The following is a 24,315-nucleotide window of genomic DNA, read 5'->3' as shown; positions in this document are numbered from 1 at the left end:
CATAGACCAGGAGATGTTGATGCAGAGGCCAGCGTGTCAGGGAATATTTCTCATGTTGTTTGCTTTGCACTCCTGATGTCCCGACAAGCCCAGGAGAACGAGCCCACAGGCAACCCCAAAAGAGTATATTGTATAGCATTTATTCAGTTCTGGTCATTACCTAAACTGGACGTTGGCCAAGTCAGTAGAGTTGACTCTGGCAGCGAGTACAAGTTGTGTTTCCCCTTCAGAAGATGAGTTTGAAGAATATGCTCTTTAGTGCTTGAAAATGCATGGCTTTCTGCCTCGTCTTATGGGAGTGAGAGGACTTGGAGTATGTTGATGTAATTCCACACTTTGTCACGTGTTGTTTACATACTGTTTGCACCTCGCTGTTCTCTTCATCAGTGCCAGCACCCTGATATTTCTGCAATTTATTTTTATGATCTTAGTGTTGAAACAGCTGTAAAAACAACTAGTGAAAGTGAGCCAGCTGCTGGAATTTCTGATTCCAGGTCTGGTTGGTAGTAGGCAGATATTGAAAGGGAAGTAGAAATGAAAAACAACAAATAAACTTAATTACAGGACTAAATACAATTCCTTAAAAAAAAAAGAAACCACAAGTTAGGTGACTGAACTTCTAACTGCTGAAGAGAATAAAATCACTAATGAGTGAAACAACACAACTTCTTTGTACAGAATATGTCCAAGAGTATGCCAAGTATGCTACTACTTTAAAGGACATCTTAAACTGTCCTGTGAAGTCTTCAGAGCAGTAGAATTGTTATCTCTCCTACACCTCATTTGTTTTAGTATCTCAGAAGTAGTTAGATATAGGTTTTACCAAAGAGATAAGAGTGCCTTAACATTTTTCCTGGCTCGATAAAATGCACCTACTTACTTTGTACACTTGTGTTGACACCAGTGAGATGTGACTTTGTGAAACAAAATTAAAAAACCCATATCCTCCAAGTAGTTAATTGGTTTTAACTTTGGTAGTTAGATTCTTGTTTGTGATCCAAGTGTAATGGGGATCCACTGTCCTTAACACTGCAGTGATACACATAATTACTGTATTTAAACTCTTATTTTGTTCCTGCCTTGCTGCTGGCCCAAGCAGCAGAGATTAACTGATGAGGTTAGCACTTGTGCACCAAGGAGCACAGGGTAGCCTGTGGGTACTGATTTTATTCCTTACTTTTTTCAGTTGCAGTAACTTACCTGCTTTCCTTAAAATACTTGTTAATTCACTTGCTAAGGGTATGAGTTTGGAGGGCTGCTTCTTGACATCTACTTTGGTACAGCCAGAAAACAGCAGCATCCAAGAGATTTCTGCTTGTATTCAAAAAATGCCAATTATGAGTTGAGTGCATTTGCTTTTTTAGAGACTGATCTCATATAGCACAGGTAAGTCTGCCCTAATTCCTGAGTCATGTTCAGCACCCATGGTGGTAGGTAGAGGTGTAAGGTGCAAGTCAGCTTAATAAAGCCTGCCCTTCCTGGCAAAGAGAATGAAAAATACTACAAGAGCCCAGACCACCTTAAAGTGTGAGCACATGTTTACTAACAAGGCACTGAGAAAGCAAGCTGTTAATTTTTCTAGTGGTAGCTGAATCTCCATTTTTATCTCTGGGTTGGAAGAGGGCAATGTTCAGTGCAGAAACTCACTGCAGCATCTAACAACCCTGCAGCCCCAGAGCTGCAGTCTGCAGAGTGTGACCACTGATGGTGTGTGTGCTCACAGAAACTCTTGATCAGTGTGGTCCCAGGGTTTATCAGCTGGATCGTTCTTGCTAGGATGGAATTGTAACCACAGGCACAAAAGAAAAAATCTTTATCTGCTCTGCAGAGAGCCAGACACGTTTGGATGTTTTGCAGGGACACTTAGCTCAAGTAAATCTAACAGTACAAGTGTTCTGAGTGACTCCAGGTGAACCCTAAAGAGGCAGGAGAAAGATTTGCTTTTTCTCAGAAGAATACCAAGTGATCTGAGTTTTGATCCTGCAATTTGTGCTTTGCAACGAAACCTCTGTGCTTGCGTGGTGGCCCATTAACCTCAGTGGCACAGGGCAGTGGAGAGTTTTAATCACAGGGATCAGATTCCAGGATCCAGGCCCAAGCAGGGACGTGACAACAGACTGCGTGTGGGTATTAAAAGCAAAAGCTGTAAACACACAGCAGAGGTGGCAGCTGGAGAAGTTATTCCAAAGGAGGATGTGTGAGCAGTAAGAAAGGAGCCAAAGGAAAAATGGTCTGAAAACCACTCCTGACTGGAATCTGTTGATCTATGTACCACTTCTTGGTTTCATCGTATTGCAATTTATTTTACAATGATGTAACACTATCCAGATAAAGTACTTGTTTTAATTGTCAGAGGGATGGTCTCATCTGTCAGATGAATGTGTATCTCCATTTCTACTCTGCCTTAGAAGCAGAGTGCATACCCTGGCAATGCTGCTGTCTGTTTACTATATTCAGAGACTATGGTTGCAATATAGGGGACCAGAACAGGAGTGCCAGGCTTCGACTCACCAGTCTACTTTGCCGAAGTCAGAACATGAAGCTTCAGTCTAGGTTTTCTTAGGCAGAGGTGCCTTTTTCCTGCAGCATCTAGAATATTTTATTCTTTTCCCACCCTGATGTTTAGAAACAAGAAATACATTACCTATGAAATTGGCTTTCCCAGGCCCTAACAGCTGTGCGAGCTCCTGACTAGGCAAGAAAGACTGCCAGTGGTAGTCTGGAAAGAAAAGAAACATGTTGTTCTTCAAGCACATAACAGACAGTGAAATTTCACCGTTGATTTTGCACACTGATGTGTTTGTGGTCATAGTCACATTTTATTCTGTTTAGGTATACACTATTTGGCACACGTTTGCTTTGTATTTCAACCGGAAATATGAGAACATGCAACTCGAAATCCCAAGTTTGTTGAATTCTAGACTTTACAGAGGATCAGAACCTTTTGACCATGAAGGTTAAGCAGTTACTACATGATTATATGTACAAAATCCATCAGGAAGAGTCGTGACTGCCCAGAAATGGTAAAAAGTATCATTTTAACGAGGCCGCAACACCACATGAAACTTTGTCAAGTTTAATTCCACAGCTCAGCTCTAGTTTTGACATAGTTCTTGAGCCTTAAATTGATGGGCCAAAATTCTCCATGATTTGCAAAATGTCTATAATAAGCAGCTGGACACACTCATTTCAGTCAGGGGGTTGCTTGTTTAAGGTGATATGCAGCTGTTCTTGCATTTTCTGTCACCATTCCAGTGAATGGACTTCAGGAAAAAGAACCAAAAACCCCAACAAAACCTCCTTGTGTGGTGGGTTATATTAAGCCTTGGTGAAGCAGAGTCTTCTTTAATATGAACTTGGAAGCCCCAAACCTGGGCAGGAATATTAAATGGGGAGGTCCAGTAGTGATAAGCATGCTTGCTTTCCTTGATCTGAAGCTGTACTGTAAGTTCATTCCTTGTTTTACTGCCTGTAATCCAGCAGAACTCACCGCAGGAAACAGCTGATGTCTTCTTCAGTGCTGGTCAGAGTGTCTACATGGCACTTGAACAAAACTTTTGCCCTTTTGCCTGCTTTTTAGCAGTTCATTATTATTATTGCATTTTATAGGCGAGTAATAATTCTCTCAGCTGATGGAGTGTGCTAGTATGAGAATAAACAGGCATATGGGGAAGTGCTTTCCTAACATTTTCTTTTCTTGTAGTTGAGGTGCGTTTCTTTTCCAGCTGTGTTGAAAGGAGCGAGTTACTGCCTGGATGATAATCTAATTATTTTACCTTTCCCCCTTGTTTGCTCAACAGGAGAGTTGCTCATTCCCAGTATGGAGGAACACAATGGCTCTTCAGAGACTCCCCCACTGAGCCAAGGGCGGCACGTTGCCATTAAGTGTGGGTGGCTGCGGAAGCAAGGAGGCTTCGTCAAGACCTGGCACACACGTTGGTTTGTTCTCAAGGGGGACCAGCTTTACTATTTCAAAGATGAAGATGAAACCAAGCCCTTGGTAAGTGAAAGGAGGAGATAGGATGGGAGGTGAGGGAGGAAAATAAGTTAATGCAAGCAGAACTGTCCGGTGTTCGAAGAACCAGATTTCTCCATCTCTTTGACTGACTCTGTATTGGATTTGGGCTTTTCATTATAGTGAACAGAACACTGAGTCAGACCTTGGCAGTTGGTGTGACTTCTCCATTAGATTCGTTTCTAAAACTCCCTTTTCCAGGTCAGGTTTTCTCATTTTGAGCATTTCAGAGGGAGTGAAATATACCTAAAGTTCAAATAGCAGAAGTCAGTCGGATGGGCTTGATTGAGGCAGATGAATAAGCTGTATTTGAAAAATTACTGCCTTTTTTTTTTTTTTTCCACTTACAGTGTGGAGTATCTCTGCTTTATGTCTTCCCAGATAGGAAATCCCGTAAGACTGTAGCCTGAATGCATTGCCATCTGTAATACAGAACAGACTGCTGTTTGCTGCTTGGTTCTCTTGTGGTGATTTACTGCTCCTTACTCCTCATCTATTTTCCTATTTATTTAGCCTTTCCACCACCATGCTTTAGGGCTGCCTGTCTCTAGAATGCTATATGAGTAGAGAAATAATGCTGCCTCTTGGGTCAGGGCAGGCCTGAGCCCCGTGATAGTAAGTTAAGAAAGATCTTGTGCTAGCACCTACAGGAATATGATAGTCTTAGTTTCTTAGATGCTTGTGACTTTAGAAAAAGCTCTGACATCTCTGAGTTACTTCTGTGTAGATATTAAAATATAATAACCACACTCGTGTTTTTTGTGGCTACTGAATTTCTCGTGGTATGTATTTATGTGGAATTTCACAGGGAGTTCTCAGAGGCATAAACCCCATCTAATCTAGTTTCCTGTATGGAACAGGTCATGACACTTGGTCAAGTTTTACAGCTTGCATTGTAGTGCACATGGTAGGAAAAGTATTAAGTCTTGAGGTAATTGTTTCCAAAGTTCGAGTTTATTTCAAAGTACCAATTTCACAGCCTTGGTAGCTGCTTTCCCTTAAAATTATCTCAGATAAATAACACACTGTATATTTACAAATATTATGTTAGGATTACTAATTTGAATACGAAATAGCCAATAACTTCTGGGAAATACAATATATCTTTCCATATATGTATTTTGGCAATTAAGAGTGAAAAAAGCAGCCATCAAAATAAAAATGTTTACAGGGCAGATATTGAGTTTCCAGAATATAACTCTACTTCCTAGCACTTGACATCTGCCAGTGTGTTTGCATGTAAAGACTTCATGACTTTTTGAGAGCTGGCACAATGCTGTATAACATGGAGCTTTCTACAGCACTGTGGAACCCAAATTATCTTCTTGTCTGTCTCCTGCTGACCTGTGGGATGACTTCAGAAGATCCTATTGACTTTGCTACTTCCCCTTTGTGAAATGGAGGTGGTAATTCTGATCTTCTGATACCTGTGATAATTAGGTAGCAGCTGAATTAATAACTAAAAGTTTATTTGAATTTTCCACTGAAGTCTCAAGTAAGTTCATGGAGACACCTAGAGATACAAAGCAGGGTGGGAGAAGTGCTGAGAGAAGTGTAACTTAAAATATGCCAAGAGGTTTGGAAAATTAATGGGCCTGTCCAAATTAGGATCAGTCAATATCTCACCTTAGTGTATTTTTTGGAAGGTTTCTAAAGAAAACTGCACAAGTGTCAGTTCCTGAAATATGTCCCAGGTTCAATGCCATATACAGAAATGGTTTTTTCCCATTACACTGAAGGGTTTGCTGCATTAACTTTGACAAGAAAATCACTATGACCTTCTGGGAACCCTGTTGTTCTTGCTGTGGAGAGCTAAAGCAAAGAACACCACTGATACCATGAATTTTCAGTGCATAGGGATATCATTAGGAAATGGCAAGAGGTATTTTGTTATATTTACTATGTAATATTGGTTCTGTATTTATTATGAATACCTGTTTGTTCACTACTGGATTGTGCAGTCTGTATAACGTACAATAATTCTTTTAGACAAAAACATAATGGAAGAAGGTTAATGAGGTTTTGTTCCAAAATGGATTGTAGTTTTTATTTTGCTTACTGGTTGGTTGTATTTGGAAGGAGGCAGAGAGTGTTGGTTACTCTCACTGAGGAATGTTCTAACTGCACACCTTGTGTATATATATCTAAATGGAAGGTGGAAGTACTATAGCTGGAGAGGACAAGACAAGCCAGTGGGCTTGTGTTCATAGCCTTAATGTGAATTAGAGAAAGGCAGAATTCAACTTCTGGTGGAAATGCAGTAAGTGTCCTGAGCATTGGGGCTTGGGTTCTGTTTTCAGTCTGTACCAGAAATTATGCCATGATGTTTGTGTTTTTGAAAGTGAGGGAGATGTGAATGGAACCGAATTTCAGAAAAATATTGTGATCTGTCAGACTTTTTATTCTTTAAGTGACTGTGTATAATGGGAGCAAAGAGAGGAAGGAACATTTTGTGTCTAAACCATCTCAATGCTTTGGAATTCCTGAAGCATGCTCATTTCCTGCTAGTGATAGCGATAGCTACCACATATGCTTTAGTCAGTATGTGTACATCTCCTTGGTGTCAAGAATATTAAATTTAAAAGTCATTAACTATCAGTATGAGTGTGGGGAATTCTCTCTGCCAACCTGTGCCTTCAGGCACACAGAGCTGGTGAAGAACAACAGAAGAAAAAAGCAATACACAACTGTTAGTCTCATAGTCAAGGTCAGAGAATTGTCATCGATTCTCTGTTATCATCAAACACAAGAATCTTTCCCTAGTAATGTTTTATCAGTAAGAATAGCATCTATCTTTTGCTCTTATATCCTTGAAATATCTCTGAGGATCTGGCAAAAATGGCATTTCTGTTTACTGATGTGGGTATGGATAGCAATAATCTAGTTAATTCCAGAAGACAAAAAACATAATAAGCGAGCAGCAAACCACGTGAAGGAATAAAAATCTGATTTCTGATAATTCTGTGTTATCTTGACTTCTTGGAAGTGATAATGGATTTACTTTGTTAATTCTTTATACTGTTTTGTGCTGTAGAAAGCTAGTATTATGCTAGATGTGAAGGTCAGCTATCCAAGCTTGAAATGTGGGCAGCTGAAAGAAGCAAGAATTTAGCATTCCCTGTTCCACAGTACAGCTGTTGTTTAAATGCAGCCCATGAAAATGCATTTCTTGCTTTCTTCTCTCCTATGGTTAACTTCTCCAGCTGTGTCAGGGTTGACTTGGTCTTAACTGAATATGGGAGGAGGAAGTCAGTGGCTTCTCAGTGAGACAGCATGCTTTTTCTGTGGTTTTGTGAGCAGCAGGAGGGAGCTTTGAAGCACCGTCTCCTTGCGGTTTTTGCTATCTCACTCTACTGCTGTTACTGAGGAAGTGAGTTTATGGGAGAAAAGCTTGGTAACCTGTGCTGATGGAGCATCATTGGTATTAGGTTGTAAATGAACAAGAATGGGCAAGCTCATCCAGTCTAAATAGCATTTTTGGTTTAGGCTCCTGTTTAATGTTGTCGTGATTCAGCTTGGCTTATGGACTTGAATTATCTCTGAGATGTGCTAAGTAGAGACATCTTGAAGAGCTCTGAACTACCCCTCAGGAAACACTTGGTGTATGCCTGAAAGCAGACAGTGATCTGCTGCTATTTCAGTCTGTATCCCATCCTGAACATTTTAGTGTGCAGTTTTTATCTTCAAGATCTTACTTAGCTCCTAAGTGTTTGGCTTGAGTAATGCTGAAGAGTATTCAGTGGCTCACAATATCTTTGTAAGACCGAAGTGGAAAAGTGTGGATCTTGAATGTGGCATTTGAATTGGTCTTTGACTGAAAGTGAGTAAGTGGCAGCTGCAATGTTAAGTACAGGTTACTGTTTGTAAGAGAAAGGCAGTCTCTGATATACAAACAGACTATAGAAGTATTGCTTTCTGTCAAAATCATAGAACAAATCATACAATGGGCTGGGTTGGAAGAGACCTTAAAGATACATTTACCAGCATTGTTTATTGGGGTGGGTACACCTTCTTTAAACTTCCTTTTCTGATTATCATACCCGTAGAAGCCCTTCTTTGTTATTCTTTTCTATGTATCCCTTGCCAGGTTCAGTGCTTCCCATTAGATATGATTTGTATAAAAATTTAATTGACAGATAAATCCATTTAACAGCATGAATAGGAATCTTGACAAATTACACTTGCATTTTTAAATTAAAATAAAGCTTGTAATGAATGTAAATAGAAATTATTATGATGATTGCATAATTTGAAATTTAGCCTGTCAGTAGGCAAAATCCTTCAGTATTAGTATTGAATATGATTAGAAATTGAGCATCATGGTTTTTTATAAGTTAAAAGGGAATGGATAAGGTTTCTGTGTGAAGGGTGGAAACTTAATGGTCCACAAGAAGTGGCCATCTCTCCCTACTGCCTAGAGCATTTTCCATCAGGGAGATCAGAGTGTGCACTCTGGTACTTGTCTCTGGAAAGCAACAAGAACCAGATTTTGTGTAAATACTGAAGAGCAGCATTGCAAGTGAAACAGCTCCTCAGTAGATTTTGCTATGATTTGTAAGAGCAGCTCCCTCAGTGTTGCTGGGGGAAGGAAGGATGATAAAGCACCAAGTTTCTGCACCCTTGGCTTTGTAAGCCTTGCTCACAACTCCACCTTTCACAAAGCAAATTCAGGGACTCGATGTGAAAACAGCAAGGAGTGTCCAAACCACTGATGATGGGGTTTTTTTTTCCATTTCTAGGCAAAAACTTGCTATTAATCTGGGAAGCTAGAAACAGTTTGGGATGGACATGTGCTGCTGGGTGAGCCTTTGCCTGTGCGAACCCTGTTGTGAAGTGTAAATGAAATTATGCAGGTGTCAAAACAAATGAGGGGGGGTGATAGAAAAATCAATTTTCTCAGGAATTTCGCTAGAAACTCAATATGCTAGATGAAATTAAATAGGATTTTCTTGACATCAGCAGTGATGTTTGCCAGTAATGAAAGGATTTATCTGAAAGGCTTTCAGCTGTTGGCTATGGATACGTTTTTTGAGGGTGGTAGAAACAAAACTTTAAAAATGACCAAAAAGCCTCCACACAAAAATAAAAATCCATCAGAAAGCACACCTTAAATGCTTCATGTGAATGCAGCGATATGGAAGGATGTCCAACACACCTTAGATGAAGGTTTTAAAAAAGTCAGTCTGGAGTGTCATCTCTTCTTTATTTTCTTTCCCTTCATGGCTTTTGACTTTGTGTAAGCTCACTGAAGTAAGGTACTGCTCACTGCAGTTTTGCATCTCATGCAAACTGGAAACAGATTTTGTGTTAGCCACGTGTTCCTGGTGTAATGATACTTCCTGTTTTTTGAAACGCTTAGTTAAGGAAGAGGGGCCTCTGTGTAACATACCTTTTTATTTATGACAAGGGCTTTTTTTTCCTTTCTATCATTCTTGAACTCCATCCACTGAACTTAACGTCTCGCAAGTTTTACACAGAAAATTTAATTGCTTAATTGTGTCACTGACTGACTTTCACACGAGGCAAGAAGAGTTGTGTCTTGTCTGATTGTGAGTAGCAGAGTTTTATGCTTTTTTTTCCTGAGACAGAAACGGGTATGGCATGGTATGGCACCAGGAAAAGTGATCTGAAGCCTGGTCTTCCTCATGCAGTGAACTGCTACAGTGGTGGCTGTTCAGTGCAGAAAGTGAAGTGAAAGCCCCAAAACTGATTTGGCCCTTTTTATGGTTTTTCAGAGAGTGGTTCCTCAAGTATATGAGTATAATCAGGCTTTTGCAACTAAAGCAGTGAAGTTTTTGGAATACAGGAATGGTTATTAAGGATAGGTGTTAGCTTTTACATGCAGTAGAAAGTTCTGCTATTTTTAATACCTGCGTGCCTTTGTAAGTGTTTAAGTAATTTACTGCTGCAGGTTTCAGCAACTTTATTCATAGAGACACACTTTTTTACTTCAATGACTTATGTGTTTTCAAGGGTGTAATACACTTTGGTCAGTGGATACCCATGGGAATTCAGTACACGAGAAATTAGTGTGATAAGGCTAAGTTCATTTGAAACCAGAGTCTTTCTAGTGCCATTATTCTGCTGCTGGGAAAGAGTTTCTCAAATTCACAGGGCTAAATTTCTGTTCTCAGCCTGAGACAAATAGCCACAAGGTCCATTACTGAGGTACTCAACTTGGAGGTGATCAACTTCCAACTTTAATCTCCCCTTTTCTACTTCTTTCAGACCAAAAATGAACTTGAATTTTCAGTAGTTGTTCTTTGTTTTTTGTTCCTTTGAAAAACTTTGAAGTCCTTGGGTTCAGCCCAGTAGGAGTCTTAAAAAATTTCACAGTAAGAAAAAAGGTTTCTCCTCAAGCATTCACTACCGCATTAATTACAGGAGTGTCACTAAACACTGTGCAAAGCTATGGATTCTGTGCCAAAATCAGGCAGTTCTTGCTACATGCTTTGCCCCAGCTTATGTGGTTGGAAATTCTGCTGCCCTGTGAAGATGGTTTTTAGGTTTCAGTGCAATGCAAGGAGTATTCAGCGTCTGTTTTCGTCAGCTTTGCATGCAGCAGTTGTGTCATTGCTGTGACTGTACTGGCAACATCTGCAAACTGCTCTATGCTGCTGTTATACCGATTTGTTTAAATCTGTGCACGCTTCATTCCCGAGGGCTTGTAGCTTTTCATTTTCCCTGAATTTGACTGAGTTTTCAAAACAGCTCTCAGGTGCAGTCTTTGTCCTTCATGCATTGCTGCTCTTCTCTTTCTTCAGATCCAGCTCTGGCCCCCGCTTCCCAGGGGTCTTCTTTTGCCTCGGAATATGTTGACTGCTGAAATAGCTTCCCCTCTCCTCTCCTAGTGCCTGTAATGTTCATAAAGAATCAGTTGTATAGTTGTTGCTCTCTAACATAGTTCAGTGTCTCCATCCCATTTGACAGCTTGGAAAATAACAGAATTAAATGGTTGCCTTCCTATTCCCCACGCCCCCAGCAGTTCCCAGGTGCCTGAGTAGATCTTCAGTTTAAACTAAAACTAAAAGTTTGTAACTGTTTTCCATAATCAGGCTCTTCAATGCATTTTGACACACACCTGCCCCAAAACAAACCAACAGTGAGCCTTGATGCTGTGCAAAGCTGAGGACAGGTCTATCCCCTCTTAAGAGAAAGCTTCAGAAAAGCAGTCCAGTCACCAAAGTTCAAAATTCACTGAGTTGAGACAGTGTGGTAGGTGGGAAATGTGAACCTTTCATGGTGTTTGAACTTGTGCATTCCACTGGTACTTTTTGTTGTCATAACCGAACTCAAAAAGTCAGGATGGTAAAGAAAAGATGATGCCTGTTTGTGTGGCAGGCGGTACAGCCCCAGGTCCTCTTCCAAAGCCATTTGGGAACAATAAATACTTGTTCCCAGACTACCGTATCTTTAATCAATCCAAACTGGGAAATCAGTTTCAGTAAATATTTTTATAATGGACCAAAGCAAAAATGCCTCGTGGCACTGGTTGAAAATGCTAGCACCACTGACCCATGTGTGCATTCAGAGCTAAAGCTCTCAAGTATGCTACCATGTGTTGTATAAACTGTGTGTGTAATTATATTCGGCCAACACCTGCTGTTAGGTTGGAAAGGAGAGGCGCTCTAATAAGATGTAAACCAGCCAACAGCTTAATTTCAGTTCTTGGCAGCCAATGCATCTGCTTAGTCCAAATGTTCAGAGAACTACCCCCACCTTTCACTTCATGGGACCAGGGAACTAGCTTGTTTGTAATAACTTGCTAACTCTGAAGTTCAACCCTTAGCATGCTTCATTGAGTTTCATGGATGAGCAGTACTTCCAAATGTAAGAGACCGCTACATGGTACAGAGCTGCTTTTCCATGATGGTGGGGCTGCCCAGTCTTTACTGTCTTCAGCCTTCTTATGCTCATACTATCTTTCCCTCCCTTCTTTCCTCTCTGTTTCTGGCTCGTGCCAGGGTTTGGGAGAGGGAAGAAAGGGGATATGCTGTCTATCTTCTTTTCTCTATTGACTGCCTGGTGAAAAGTGCATTTCTGGTGGATGATAATGAACATATGTTTAGCAGGTTAATGAAGTTTTGTGGAGAGGAGTAAGGATAGTGTCAGGCTGCTGGTGGTTAAAAAATACACCTGATATTACGTTGGATGGTTGTTATTGATTGTCTTCTTACCACCACCTTCTTGTCTGAAATGTGCTGATCTAAATTCCTAATCATGTCAGTGGTTTTTTATTATGAACTCCACTGCAGTGAAATGCCTTTTGTCATATTTAGTCAGACAGCAATGGTCTGCTCTAGATGTTTCTCATTAGCTTTCCTTACTTAATAGCAGCAGCAGCAGAGTAAATCAACTAACCTGAACACTGCTGCCCAGACAGGTGAGGCTGTAAGGTGAAGTTTTGTGAAAATCAATCTCCAAATGAATCTTTAAGTAAATGTAATGCTTTCTCTTTCAATAACTTCAATAACCTTAATAGTTCTAAAAGTTATTTTTTTTTCCACACTCCCATTAATTTGGGCAGCAGAGGCTATGTGATGTTTGTTTTATTTAAGGACAAACACCAGAGGTAATGAATAGATATGGATGGGTTTTTTTTGGAGCCTGTCAGGTGAAATTCAGTAACATTTGATCAACTCATAACTTGGAGCTGCTGCTGATAGCTTCTAGCTTAGCATATGCTATTGAGAGAATGTATGAGATGTGGAAAAGTTCATTTGGTTCTGTTATCCTGTGTAGGCCACGCTTAATGTCCCTTCATAAAGACATCCTAGGTGTGCTTGCTTATTTCCTTGCATACTGTAAGGGACTGACTTAATAATGTTGCTGTAAATGTAGTAGCTGAGAACTGATTCTAGCAATAATTTTTAGCGGCATTTGTGCAAGTCCACTGATTTCAGCTTGATTCAGCTGGACTGAATAAATACTCCTCTGAGTGACTTTAGGCTCCTCACATGAAAAATGACATGAATTCTATGCAAGTTCAAATGCAGCAACATGGTGAAGATGTGCTATGTAACATAAGCACAGTGGACAAAAAAAACCCCCTTCCTTGGTGTCTCGGTCGTTAGAGCCTCTGGGTTGCCACGTGTTCCCTCATGAGCTGAGCCAGACATTTCAAATCCCTTCATACAGACCAAGTTTATGAGAATGGCTTTCACAGGTGGTATTTGTGTTGGCAGCCTCAGAATGGAGGCCAAGGGTTGAATGGTAACAGAAGCAGCTAAATTAACTTCTAATGCTGGAGGGACATCCTTTTCAGCAGGCTTGCAGCACAGAAGTTGAGCTGACAAAAACTTTCTGTTATGGCTTGGACTGCAGAATAAAATCCATTAAAAGTCTATGCAGCTACCCACAAAGAGCTCCTGCTTAGAGTGAGTAATTGAAGTGTTTCCACTCTCTTACTCCTGAATAACAACCACAAGCAACTGAAGAGTACTAAGGACTTTCATAGACACAGGCATGCGTTTTGGAAGCTGGTTGACATAAACTGAGCATTAGGGTAGGGATCTGGTCCTGTAGATGACAAGAAACAGACACAGGGCTGTGATTTAGGTATTATGAGCTGATGCTTTAGTGAGGCACTGTATGTGCATTTGCCAGAATACAGTGGGGATCTCACAGGAACCTTGCATGATGGCTCAGCAGCGGAGCCTTTCCTCACCTAATCCATAGGTTTCAGCTCTGTTTTAGGACTGCTCACTTGCCCCTTTTTTTTTCCCTTGTGCGTTTCCATACCTGTTGCATCAAGCTAAAGTTTTCCTTTCTTCCCACAAGGAAAGGCAATATGGCAGGCCTCCTTTAGATTGGAGGGATGACTCTTTCAGCCTTGAAATAGTGCTAGACAGGTGAAGGATGGGGAGCAATTAAAAGCCTGCATGCCATGGTCCTATATCTGTTAATTACTGTGTTTCTGTCCTTACGCTATGAGGAACACTGAAGCCACCCTTCAGGCTGCCCACTTGTCTTTGGTGAGGACCAGCTCCTTTTTCTGCCTGTTTAATCAGAGATTTAGTCCCTGGAAAATTAATTTTAAAAAGGACAAACACCTCTAGCAAGAGGGGGAAAAAAAAGTCAACCACTTGAAAGAAATAGGGAATTATTTACATGTTTTGGAGCCCAGCGAGAACGAGAAACACTTGCAGGTTTTTTTCTTCTTCCTTCTTTGCCTTTTCCTCACTTAAAGAGCAATAAATAAAGCTCCACATCTGAAGAAGAGATTTAGTATTTGTGTGGAAAAAGGATATTGTTAAAAACTTCAATCTGTCATCCTTAAAAGTTATTATTTGCCACATACTGCCTAGTGTTAGGATGCCAGATTTCCCCCAGGTCTTAAAAGTGATACCTATTCCATTGTGTACCAGCAATTACTGAAAATATGTTCAGCTTCTGCAAGCTGAAAGCATATTTAGTTAATAATTTATATGTTGTGTTTCTCCTGATGCTTTTTTTTGCAAATGAAGTTGTTGCTCAGTACACTTTGTTATAAAACCTTTCATTTCTAATACAGAATCACTAATTATGCTCACACCATCTCAGAGTGAGCTTCACAGCTTTTCTTGGTGTCTTTTGTTTAATGCAGTATTACCTCTTCATCTGCATACTCTTAAATCCAGTGTAATGATCTAGTTTCTAATAAATGAAACAGATGATGTGCTACATAAACCAGCTTTTTTTACATTTTATAGAAATAATCCCCTTCAACAGGCAAAATATTGCCTAGAGGGACTTTTTGGGAAAACACCTCATGAGAAATGCCAGTGTGATTGGTATTTGTTGCAGCTCCTGATCTTTGAAGAGGATAAAGAGAAAAGGCAGACTGAGATCAATTTGTTTTCACAATTCCTTACATAAATGTTTAAGAGCAGACAGATTGGCCATGGGAAGAGCTTGGATGAGACATACAGAGGTGTTGGAAAAGGAGGTCTAATGATGTGAAGTTTACTGTGCTGTAACCTTTATGCCTCTCAAGAATGCCAGATCAGTCTCATGAGCATTAAGCTGACTTAATTTCCTTTAATGAAGTTGTGTTAAATTCCGTGCAGTGTCCAAACTCTCCTGTCAGTTGTCTTTTCCTGGAGTGAAAAGCTACATGGGGATGAGGCTTAGCAAGATACATGTAATAGTGGGCTCCTGGAGGTGCATTGTTGGCATGAGAGTTCACAGCTTAGTCTAGAAGAAGCTCAGTGTTAGATTTCAATCACAGTCTAGGCTGTAAAACGTACGTTGCATTTAACTACCTGTGAATCAACAGGAGATCTTTTCCCTTTTGCTTCATAGGTTTGATTGTTATTCCAGGTGTGTTTCTTCATTTTGTGTCTGTATTTATATAATGTCATTTATATAACCAGCACTATCCGGGAAAAAGAAGTACAAGTCATAGCTGAAAAAAGAAAACATACAGATCCTCTGTGTCAACTTTTTTTATGTACTGAAGTTTCTGGCTTTTAATTTTCTGGCCAATCGCCTCATTTTTAAATAGGTTAACCTAAGCTGAAGTGGAGGCTACAGAGGAAAACAAATCTTCAGTATTTTATAATGTGACAAAAAGAAGTGCATAAGGTAAGTTTCTACCCTCTGGCTCATACCAAGGTGAAGTAAAGCATTTCATGAGTAATCAAGCTGTTGTGAGCCAGTTGGAGACAAGGATTCATATGCATTATGTTGAAGACATGCTAGAGAGGAAATGGTGAGCTTTTTTTCCTTAAAATAGTCTCCATTTTCTAGTAAAGCACTTGTTCCAATAAAAAGACTTCAATCTAGCAAATGTCAGTGCTATCACTGGCAGCCGTGGAGCAACCTTCACTGGGAAGATAAGGCCCAGTCCTTCTTGCTTCTCCTTTCCAAGCAGGAGCTTTACATTTTCCAAGGCACTTGTGAATTTTGACTGTGAAAACTCAGACTCCACTCTAGTGTGAAATCAAGATTTTAAAACCAGTGCATTGTGACCCTTGGTTTTATGTGATGTTTCTCACAAGACCTGTTTGTGATTGCAAGAAACAGACTGCAGCCAATTTTAAAAACAACCAAGTGTGCATGCTGGTATTTATTTTAACCTCTTTAGTGTAATAGCTGGTTTAGTAAAACACAGTGATTATTTTGCTATCCCTGTGCTACACTGAAAAGAAGTATCCAATTAACTGAGTGAAGAAAACTCATCTACTGCTCTGAATGCATAAAAGGCTGATTTAATTTCTCTATCTGAGAGAATTTAACATTGTAAATAAAGCTAATTAAGCTGACATGAGGAAAATACAAAGTAGAACCAAGATGTGCATTCTTGGCTCACATTCACAACACAGCTGTATTCTTGGACTTTTCCAGTATGATCACTCCTACATATGTACAGTAGTTTTTCTAATGAAATGTTGAATTAAACAGAAAGAAGGTCTGCTAGGTTAAATTGTTGCTACCTCTGTTGGTATTCCAAAAGATGACAGCATTGAGACTTCTTATGGTTGTGTCCTGCTGAGAACACCAGTGTAAAATTCAGAATAGCTGTGTATGTGTGCTTTTGTTCTTTGACTTGAAGCAATTTTGTCCTAGCTAAAGCAGTGTTGTGTATGGAGTCTGTACTACTAAGACTAAGAGAGTGTCTCTCGTGTCTCTCAGTGTCTTCCACTGAAGAAGTTAAAAGGGTGTCATTAGTTGGACGATGCATTTTCACTGTATTTACAATAAAAAAATTTCCCCCCAAATATTCCACTATTTCTCAGATACTGTCCTTCATGAGTATATATAAAAGTATCATTTAGTCCAGCTCTCAGAAGTAGGACATGGTGGTGCGATGTTCTCTGTAATGGCAGCCGTGTGACTTGCATCCAGCGCAGTGATCCACAGTTATGTGTCTCCAGTATGCTGCACCACCTCAGAAATGCAAGATGCTTTCCAGACCCTCTTCTCGTACTTGGAAAGGCTTGAGTTAACCACAGGTATTCCTTCATAAGCTTCCAGGTTACCATAATATCCAAAAGAGTGTATTACTGTTGAAAAGAAGAGCAAGCTTGGATACTTGAGAGGGATGGAGTCTGCTAGAGAGTGTCTGTTCTCTAGTTTTGTTTTAATTTATATTGCTTTTTATGCTGTGAACATCCATGGTGTGCTCCTCCTCCTCTTCCTCTCTGTCCTATTGCACGGTGCTTTGGGAGAGGAGCAGAGCTGGAGAAATAGAAGACAGGCAAGGGTGAAAGGCCCTTGAGTATTGTTCACACTTGGCTTTCTGTGGCAGCATCCAGTATCAGGACTTAGACCATCTGCAGGGCATGGATGATGGATTTCCATCACCCCTGTCTTGCCATCTCTTTGCTACTGGAATGGGAGTACTGGTGGAAAGACAGAGGAGATGCTGCTCAATACTGTGATCCCAGCAATAAAAGTGCTTTGTGGATACAGTAGCTCAAATGTGAGCTAGTCTAGTTGATGTTTGTAGCTTGCAGAGTCTAATTTGAGCTGGCAGTGTCGAGAGGGTGCAAGCAGGGGTAATTTCAGAGGAAGGTTAAATACATGCATGCAGAGCTGTGCAGTCTTTTTCAGATCAGGGGCTTGAATGTGGTGCTGTGTGAGCTTGGACACGAATGTAGCATTTGACCTTGGGAGGGAGGGTGAAGTAGTCAGAGGGGGAGCTGTATGAGAAAATCTAGCTGTGCTGTGTAGGCTTGAGGAATGTAACCAGAGATCAAGGGAAGAGCATGTTAAATGAGCAGCTAGAGAACTGGACCAGGGTTTCACAGCAGGTGTGGGGAGGAAGAGCTGAACTTCCAGACCTAGAGGGCTGGCAAGACTTGCATTCATTTGTTAACCACCATTCTTCACATTCTCTGTTTCCTTCAGAGCATAATTATTTGCTTGCATTATTCTGCTTGGCTCATCTTGTGAGCACAGTGTGCATCTGCAAATAGCATTAGGTTCAGTATTTGGCTTGTAGTGTTTTCCCATAAAAGGCTTCAGCCACTATTTTTTTAAAACCTTAGGCAGCTCACAGTAGAGCTCATGAAGGTATGCTCTGTGGATGATATAGGGACAAAAATGCTGTTTTGCAGAATGGTCTCCAAATCTCAGTGTGTAGACACTTTTAAATTAATGTTGCACAATAGAAAATTAATGTTAAACAAACCAGGCAGTAAAATGAGATTTTAGAACAATGCCTATGCTTCTCTCAAATTGGTGGTAATGCCAGCAGTGGGACAAATGGCTGTTGGAGAACGAAACCAGCTAAAGGCAACTCCCCTGCCAATTATCCTGTGAGCTGTGTCCAGCAGGTCCCCAATGCGTTGCAAACATTCAGGAAGAGCATAAAGGCTTTTTATGTAGGGTGACTGTGAATAATAGGTACTATGCAGAAAAGAACTGCTGCACATTGTGTAGTTTGCTAATACATGTGTAGTCAGCAAGAAGGTTCAATGATAGATTTCTCAATTAACTGCTTACACAGTTAATAATTCAGTCACTGTGTGCCCAGCAGGAGTGAAGTGGTAGAAAGTCCCTCTGGAGAGGAAAACTGTGATAATCTGCTTTGAGAGATACAATGGTCAGGGTTGGGAGAAGAAAGAAAGATATGTCTGCACGAGTAAGTACCGCAAGACAACCTTCTCCCTTGACCCAAAAGGTGATGTTGCAGTAAGGAAGGATTTGCTCTGCCTGAATCGTTTCAGGAAGAGATTGCCGAAAGGGTACAATTATCTGTGTGAAATCTTGGAAAGTCCACATAAATTGCTGCATGTCTCTCAAATAGTAGCAGTGTCACCAGGAGCAGGAAATGCCGTTATTGCCTGCCTTCTTCAGGGCAGTATTGGGAGGAGAGGGGAAGGAAGGTTTCAGAAGGGGTCGCTGAGCTCAGACTGGCTGTGGGTCTGGCTGGATTTTGGGCTGGGAGGAGGCAAGAAGCTATGCATCTCCAAGAGGATAGCTAACATGTTTAAAGACTGTCTGAAAGGAAAATGCTGAAGGTAGTGTTTCAATGGAAGAGTGTTGGAGATGAGTCTTTTGGCATCCCGTCTGAAGCGTAAGTGTTCCTGCGTGATGCTTTGAAGCTCCAAGTTCGTGTTACTTTCAAAATGAACTCAGTGTTTTTCTATGAGCTCTCTCTGAGGAAGCCAAAATTTTTGGGGCAAGCCATTTTATGTGTAGAACCTGGCAAAAAGATTAAAAATAATTTCAGAACAGAGGTTCTAGGAGCCAGGTGAGGTAAGAAGCAAGCTTTGGGCTTTGGCCTTGGTTGTTTGCATAAAAGCAAAGGGAAAGACAAGCAGTGAGAATTTTGGATAGGTACACACGTGCAGAGTGACTATCTGCATCTCACACTTGTTCTTTTCAGGGTTGAAAATTATGCCCAGTCTATGTGATAGTGTTAAATGGATTTTAAAAGTAGGTAATTCAGTTAGCACCATTGCCTCTGTTATTGCAAGGTTTGTTGGTTTTGTTTTTTTTCAGGTATCCCAGCTTTACTTCACTGCAGACACTTTTTGCTCAAGCCTCGTATCCCATAATGACTCGTGTAGCCCTGGTTACCAGTGTATCTAGTTCTTTTGCAGCACTGTGGGGGGAGAAAAACTAGGGCTGATGTAATGGACATCACCATTATTTACAAAAGCAGAGACTACATTCCATTTGACAAGTGCTTTACTTGGTGTCACTTGGGGGCTTATGAATAATGTAACAGTTGGAGAGTTAAATTTACTTGTTTTTTTCTGAGATGAAACAGATGCACCTTTAATGACTCTAGATAACAGTTTCATCTGCATAAATGTTTGTTTAAACATTTAATCTTTGTTTCTTTTGCTGTCTTTTTTGGTTTAAGGCTGTTCAGGTTGCAATAGTGAAAGTAGCATTATTGAGAAATACCTTAAATCCTGTTATAAAAGTGGATTCTGACTTTCTGCCTTATTAAAAACACCCCAACAAAAACCAAAAGAACCCCCAAAACAGCAACAAAACTCCAAAATCCAGTAAAACCTGCTAAGTTTGGCAGTAAATTGATTCACAGTAATCATTACTCTAGACTCCTGTCTGAAATAATGGCATAAATGATTCACAATAGACCTTGACGTTACCTGCCAAGAAGGGGCACTTCCATGGGACTCCTCAGTTTAGAAGGTGGCACTGAAATAGATGCCTGGGCAAGTTTGCATTGGCACAAAACTGGAGTAAGAGCTGAAAAGACTCTTCTGGGGGGTTTTGTTTATTTGTGGTTTTTGTTTGCTTTGGTTTTTCTTGTTTATTGGGATGGGCAATAGTAGTTACTGTTGGAGGGATGAAAAAAACAGATTCTGTGATGATTGAGATGACTTCCTGAGCAGCACATGGGCCAAACAGTGTCAGTTGTGGCAGATTTTCTCTGGATTTCTGCAAATGCTTTTCTTAAAACACATTTATAGGAAGGGAATAAGTTTTGTTTAAGTGATACGGAGACAAAAGTAGGAATGGTGGGGGGGAATGTCAAAATAGATCAGTACAGCTTTTCCTGCATACCACCAAGGAGGCAGGGAGACAGTTTGCTGACAACCAGGACAAGCAGCTTTGGGTGCAGGAGATACCAATTGCTTGTGAATCAGGAATATCAGATATAAGTTACTTGCTTTTCTGGGTTAATTATTTAGACAGCTGAATTTCTTCAGCTCTGTGCTGGTGAGCTCCTTGCTCTGAGTTGGGTGAGTAGTGCAGTGCAGCTGTTGCACAAGTTCTTTTAATGACTGGGTTCTCAGGCAGCACAACCTAAAAAACATCCTACGGGCTACACCCTATGGGTCTTGCACTGACTTTGAGGGGCTCAAGAGTCTTTAGTGACCAGCATTCAGGCCTGAGCACTTCACCTTTCTGCCTTGAAAGCAATTAGTTGTGACTCAAGTGTGCACACCTCCTTCTGAACTGGTGTGGTAATGAAGGAGGGATGACCACTGGAAATTCATGTGCTTCAGGTGAGTGTGTCCTCCACGTGTGCCTGTATTTGTCCTCAGTGGCTGAACTCCAATGCCTGTGTCACTTAGCTGTGGTGACAAGTCCCATTTTGCATCTTGCGCTCTGGTACAAACCATGCTCAGGATGCAGTTGTGTTTTGCCGTAGTTTTACTCGAGGTAACAATGTCCTTTCACATTCTTGCCACCCCTGTGTTGGTTAAGTGGAGTGGAAAGACAAAGTGCCAAAAAAAGCTTGGGGGTTGGAGGTTATTGGGAGTGTTTGTAAGGAACAAAAGTGAGTCTGGTGTCTTGGGGGAGAGAAGGGCAGGAAGCCTAAGGGAGTAGACCTGGACAAATGTTTATCCTTAAATGGCCATCTGCCCTACCTAACGTGACAGGTGTCTGAATAAATGGGAGAGTTTCTCAGCTGTAGTTTTAGCAAGTGTTACCTACTGTGTGGCTTGCAAAATACAGGGAGGCTTGTCCAGTCTTATGTGGGGAGAAATCTAGTATCCCAAAAGGAAAAGCCTGAGTTCATTGTTTCAGATATTTTCAATTATCCACAGTTAGTGTATGGATAATTTAATAAACACTTTTTAACTTAAAAACATTGCAAAATAGGAATGAAAGCAGGTAAAGATAAGATATTAATATGATTTGAAGAGAAGATTCAATTGTATTTAATAGTTTGAAAATATACAGACATCATTTGTGGAGGCTTGTAGAATATTGAAAAAAGAATTAAATTGAATTGATGATCACTAATTCAGTTTCACTTGTGAATTAAGTCTACAGTAGGGTGCACACTTTTGTGCAGTGTGTGTGGCACTGATTTTTTTCTAAGACAGAGCCATGGACTCTGTCAGGGACCTGAAGTGGCATGCTAGAACTGTCTTAAATAAGGTAAGACCTTTTCAGAACTGTCAGCTGCATACATAGGAAAAAACAGGTAATTAAAGTCACCACTGTTATATATAAAATAATATATAAAAATCAGATACACTGATTTTTAACTTAGGTTGGGATTGTCATTGCGGGAGCAATTGCAAATGCTAGGCTCTGTCTTTTTAGCGAGACAGACAAATAAACATCCCCTCCCCGTTGTTTTTTTCCAGCAGTATTTTATGGTGAGTTCTAGGAATTACATTTTTGTTGTTGTTGTGCCTCCCTTTTAGTCAAAAATAGAGAAAACATTCCTTCAGAAGAAGGAATGAAATGTTTCATGCATTCGGCTCTTGCATGCATAAGCAACCTGACCAGTCCTGTGAAAATGAGCAGAGGAGTGAGATTTTCTTTCACATGAAAGAACTTGGGGATACTGCAGAGTTAAATTCCGAGAAGAAAATTGTTCTTTAAACCCAATGGAATATATTTTGTAAAGGGCAAAGAGGGTTGAGCTCCCTGCGGCTGCAGAGAATGGGGAGAGTGTGTCACACAAAGACTCCAGGAAAATGGTAACTATTCACTGCAGCCTGGCTCTTATTATCCAGGATATCACAATGGTGGAAATGGCCTTTTTAAACTTGCTTAAGAACACACAGATCTGAATGTGTGTAGAGCTTGGATGTGCTTTGCTGATGTCTTGATGTTGTGTGTTCATAACGGGTTGGTGAAGGCATGCCAGAGCTAGGGAAAACAGGTGGGGTGAGCTGGTGCTTTGGGATAATACCCTCTTCCACAGCGTGGGGCTTGGAGGCTGTGGCATGGCTGGGGGTATTGACAGTTCTGTGACACTCACTTATGAGGAGAGCTGTAACCATTTTAAAGATGAGTAAGAGGGCTTTTGTATTATCTCTAAATTAGCAGTACATTGGATATAAGCACAGCTGGCAGGAATCTGCAAATCTGCATTTGAAATTTGGTAGCTGTTCCCTGGAACATTTTTCTGTGTGATGATAGTTTCTTTGGTCTGCATTACTTATTTCACTTAGCTGCAGGAGGGAACCATAAGCTTTGTGTGGGGTAAACCGAAAAGAAAACTTACTGTAATGATGTAATTTCTGATTTCTTGCAAGAAACTGTAACTGCCTGGTCTTGAACTAAATGAGGAAGAGCCCTGTACCTTCAGCTGTGGGGAAGTAAAAAAGGAAGGACTTTTTATAACTCTCTGAGACTAGAAGTGATTTTTACTACAGAGTGTAATGACACTGGACCTTACACACTGTCTGGTGACTTGTAGGAAGCTAATGATACAGTGGAATAGTATGTGTATCAAGTGTTTGCATATGGGCAATTATGTTAAGTGTTTTTCTAAGAGATGACAGCTGTAGGAATTGCATAATAATGCCAGGATTAATGGAGTCACTTAGCATCAGGTGAGGCCCAGGCAGCTCCAGCTGCTCTGGTTTTGCCTGCTGGGTTTATTGGTGACTGAGTGACTGACCTCCAGCATCATATGAACTGAATGGGCTGGGAAAAATCACATGTATGTAATGGACCAGTGCCACATCGTTTTCTTTGCCAAATGTGTCCAGTCATTTGTGGAAATAGGTACCCTTCTAGTCCTTGTGGATGTTTAGTTACTGTACATTTTCCCAGCTAGGCACGAACAGAAAATAATTAGCATTGTGCAGAAATGCCTTTCACGTGGTGCTGAAGTAAAAGAGACATGGCTTTGGGATGTTAACACGTTTGGTGCAGGAATCTGCTCTTGCTTTCTTGAGACTTGTGGAAATATGCATATGGATATATGCACAGATTAGTACTTTTCATCAGAGGATTTTTTGTTAATTTTGTGTAGTCAAATACTGCTACTGGGCTATTTTATCAGATTGTGAAATGAGGGTTGGTTTCTGCTTTGAGAGAGGAACAGGCAAGGTAACATTTAAATTTATTAACTGTTTATTCCAACCTTAAAAATCTTCATAACCTCTATGGAAATGTTGTCTGTCATTTAAAATGAAAGGGGCAGAACAGAAATTTCACCATTGTTTATACTGCAGGTTTCTCAGAAATGGTTGGAGGTCACTAAAAATGTTAGTATTTCAATGAGTAATATATGATACCCTGTTGAATTTTACAGAATCATTTTATCAAACCATAAACCACTGTTTTTTTTTACTGACTCCTGCATGAGTTTTTTGGAAGTGTCTCCTTTGTCCTATATCATTAAAACATAGAAAATGATTGAGCAGGCCACAGCTCCCAGCAGTTTTGGATCAAGAGAATAATAGTCCCAATAAATTAGAGATGACTGTCACCATTCATCATCCTCAGGATAAAATGGAGCTCGCTGGAGTAGAGGGGATGTCCTTGGTTGTGGTGATGAGGCTCATGGCAGGATTCCTAAGATAACACAGAAGTGATGGGAAGAAAGTCTTAAAAATGAGGAGAGCATTCTGTGCAACCAACTGCCCTGCGCAGAGGCAGCACCAACCAGTGTCCTGATTAGGTTACCTGAGATA

General features: G+C 40.5%; 1 protein-coding gene across 1 annotated transcript in view; it reads left to right on the top strand.

Moving 5' to 3' along the window:
• ARHGAP24 (Rho GTPase activating protein 24) overlaps positions 1 to 24,315 on the top strand; it is a 213,911-nt gene that overhangs the window by 33,768 nt on the left and 155,828 nt on the right. The window contains exon 2 of the mRNA XM_027738522.2: positions 3,801 to 4,000. Coding sequence (XP_027594323.1) covers positions 3,821 to 4,000 — 180 coding nt within the window. The 5' untranslated portion in view covers positions 3,801 to 3,820. The remainder of the gene's footprint in view (positions 1 to 3,800; positions 4,001 to 24,315) is intronic.

Source organism: Pipra filicauda, unplaced genomic scaffold (genome assembly GCF_003945595.2).
Source record: "Pipra filicauda isolate LSUMZ 115617 unplaced genomic scaffold, ASM394559v2 scaffold8_size5757611_pilon, whole genome shotgun sequence".
Classification (NCBI taxonomy): domain Eukaryota; kingdom Metazoa; phylum Chordata; class Aves; order Passeriformes; family Pipridae; genus Pipra; species Pipra filicauda.
The sequence above is the reverse complement of the archived record's forward strand: the minus strand, read 5'-3'. Positions and strand labels throughout refer to the sequence as shown.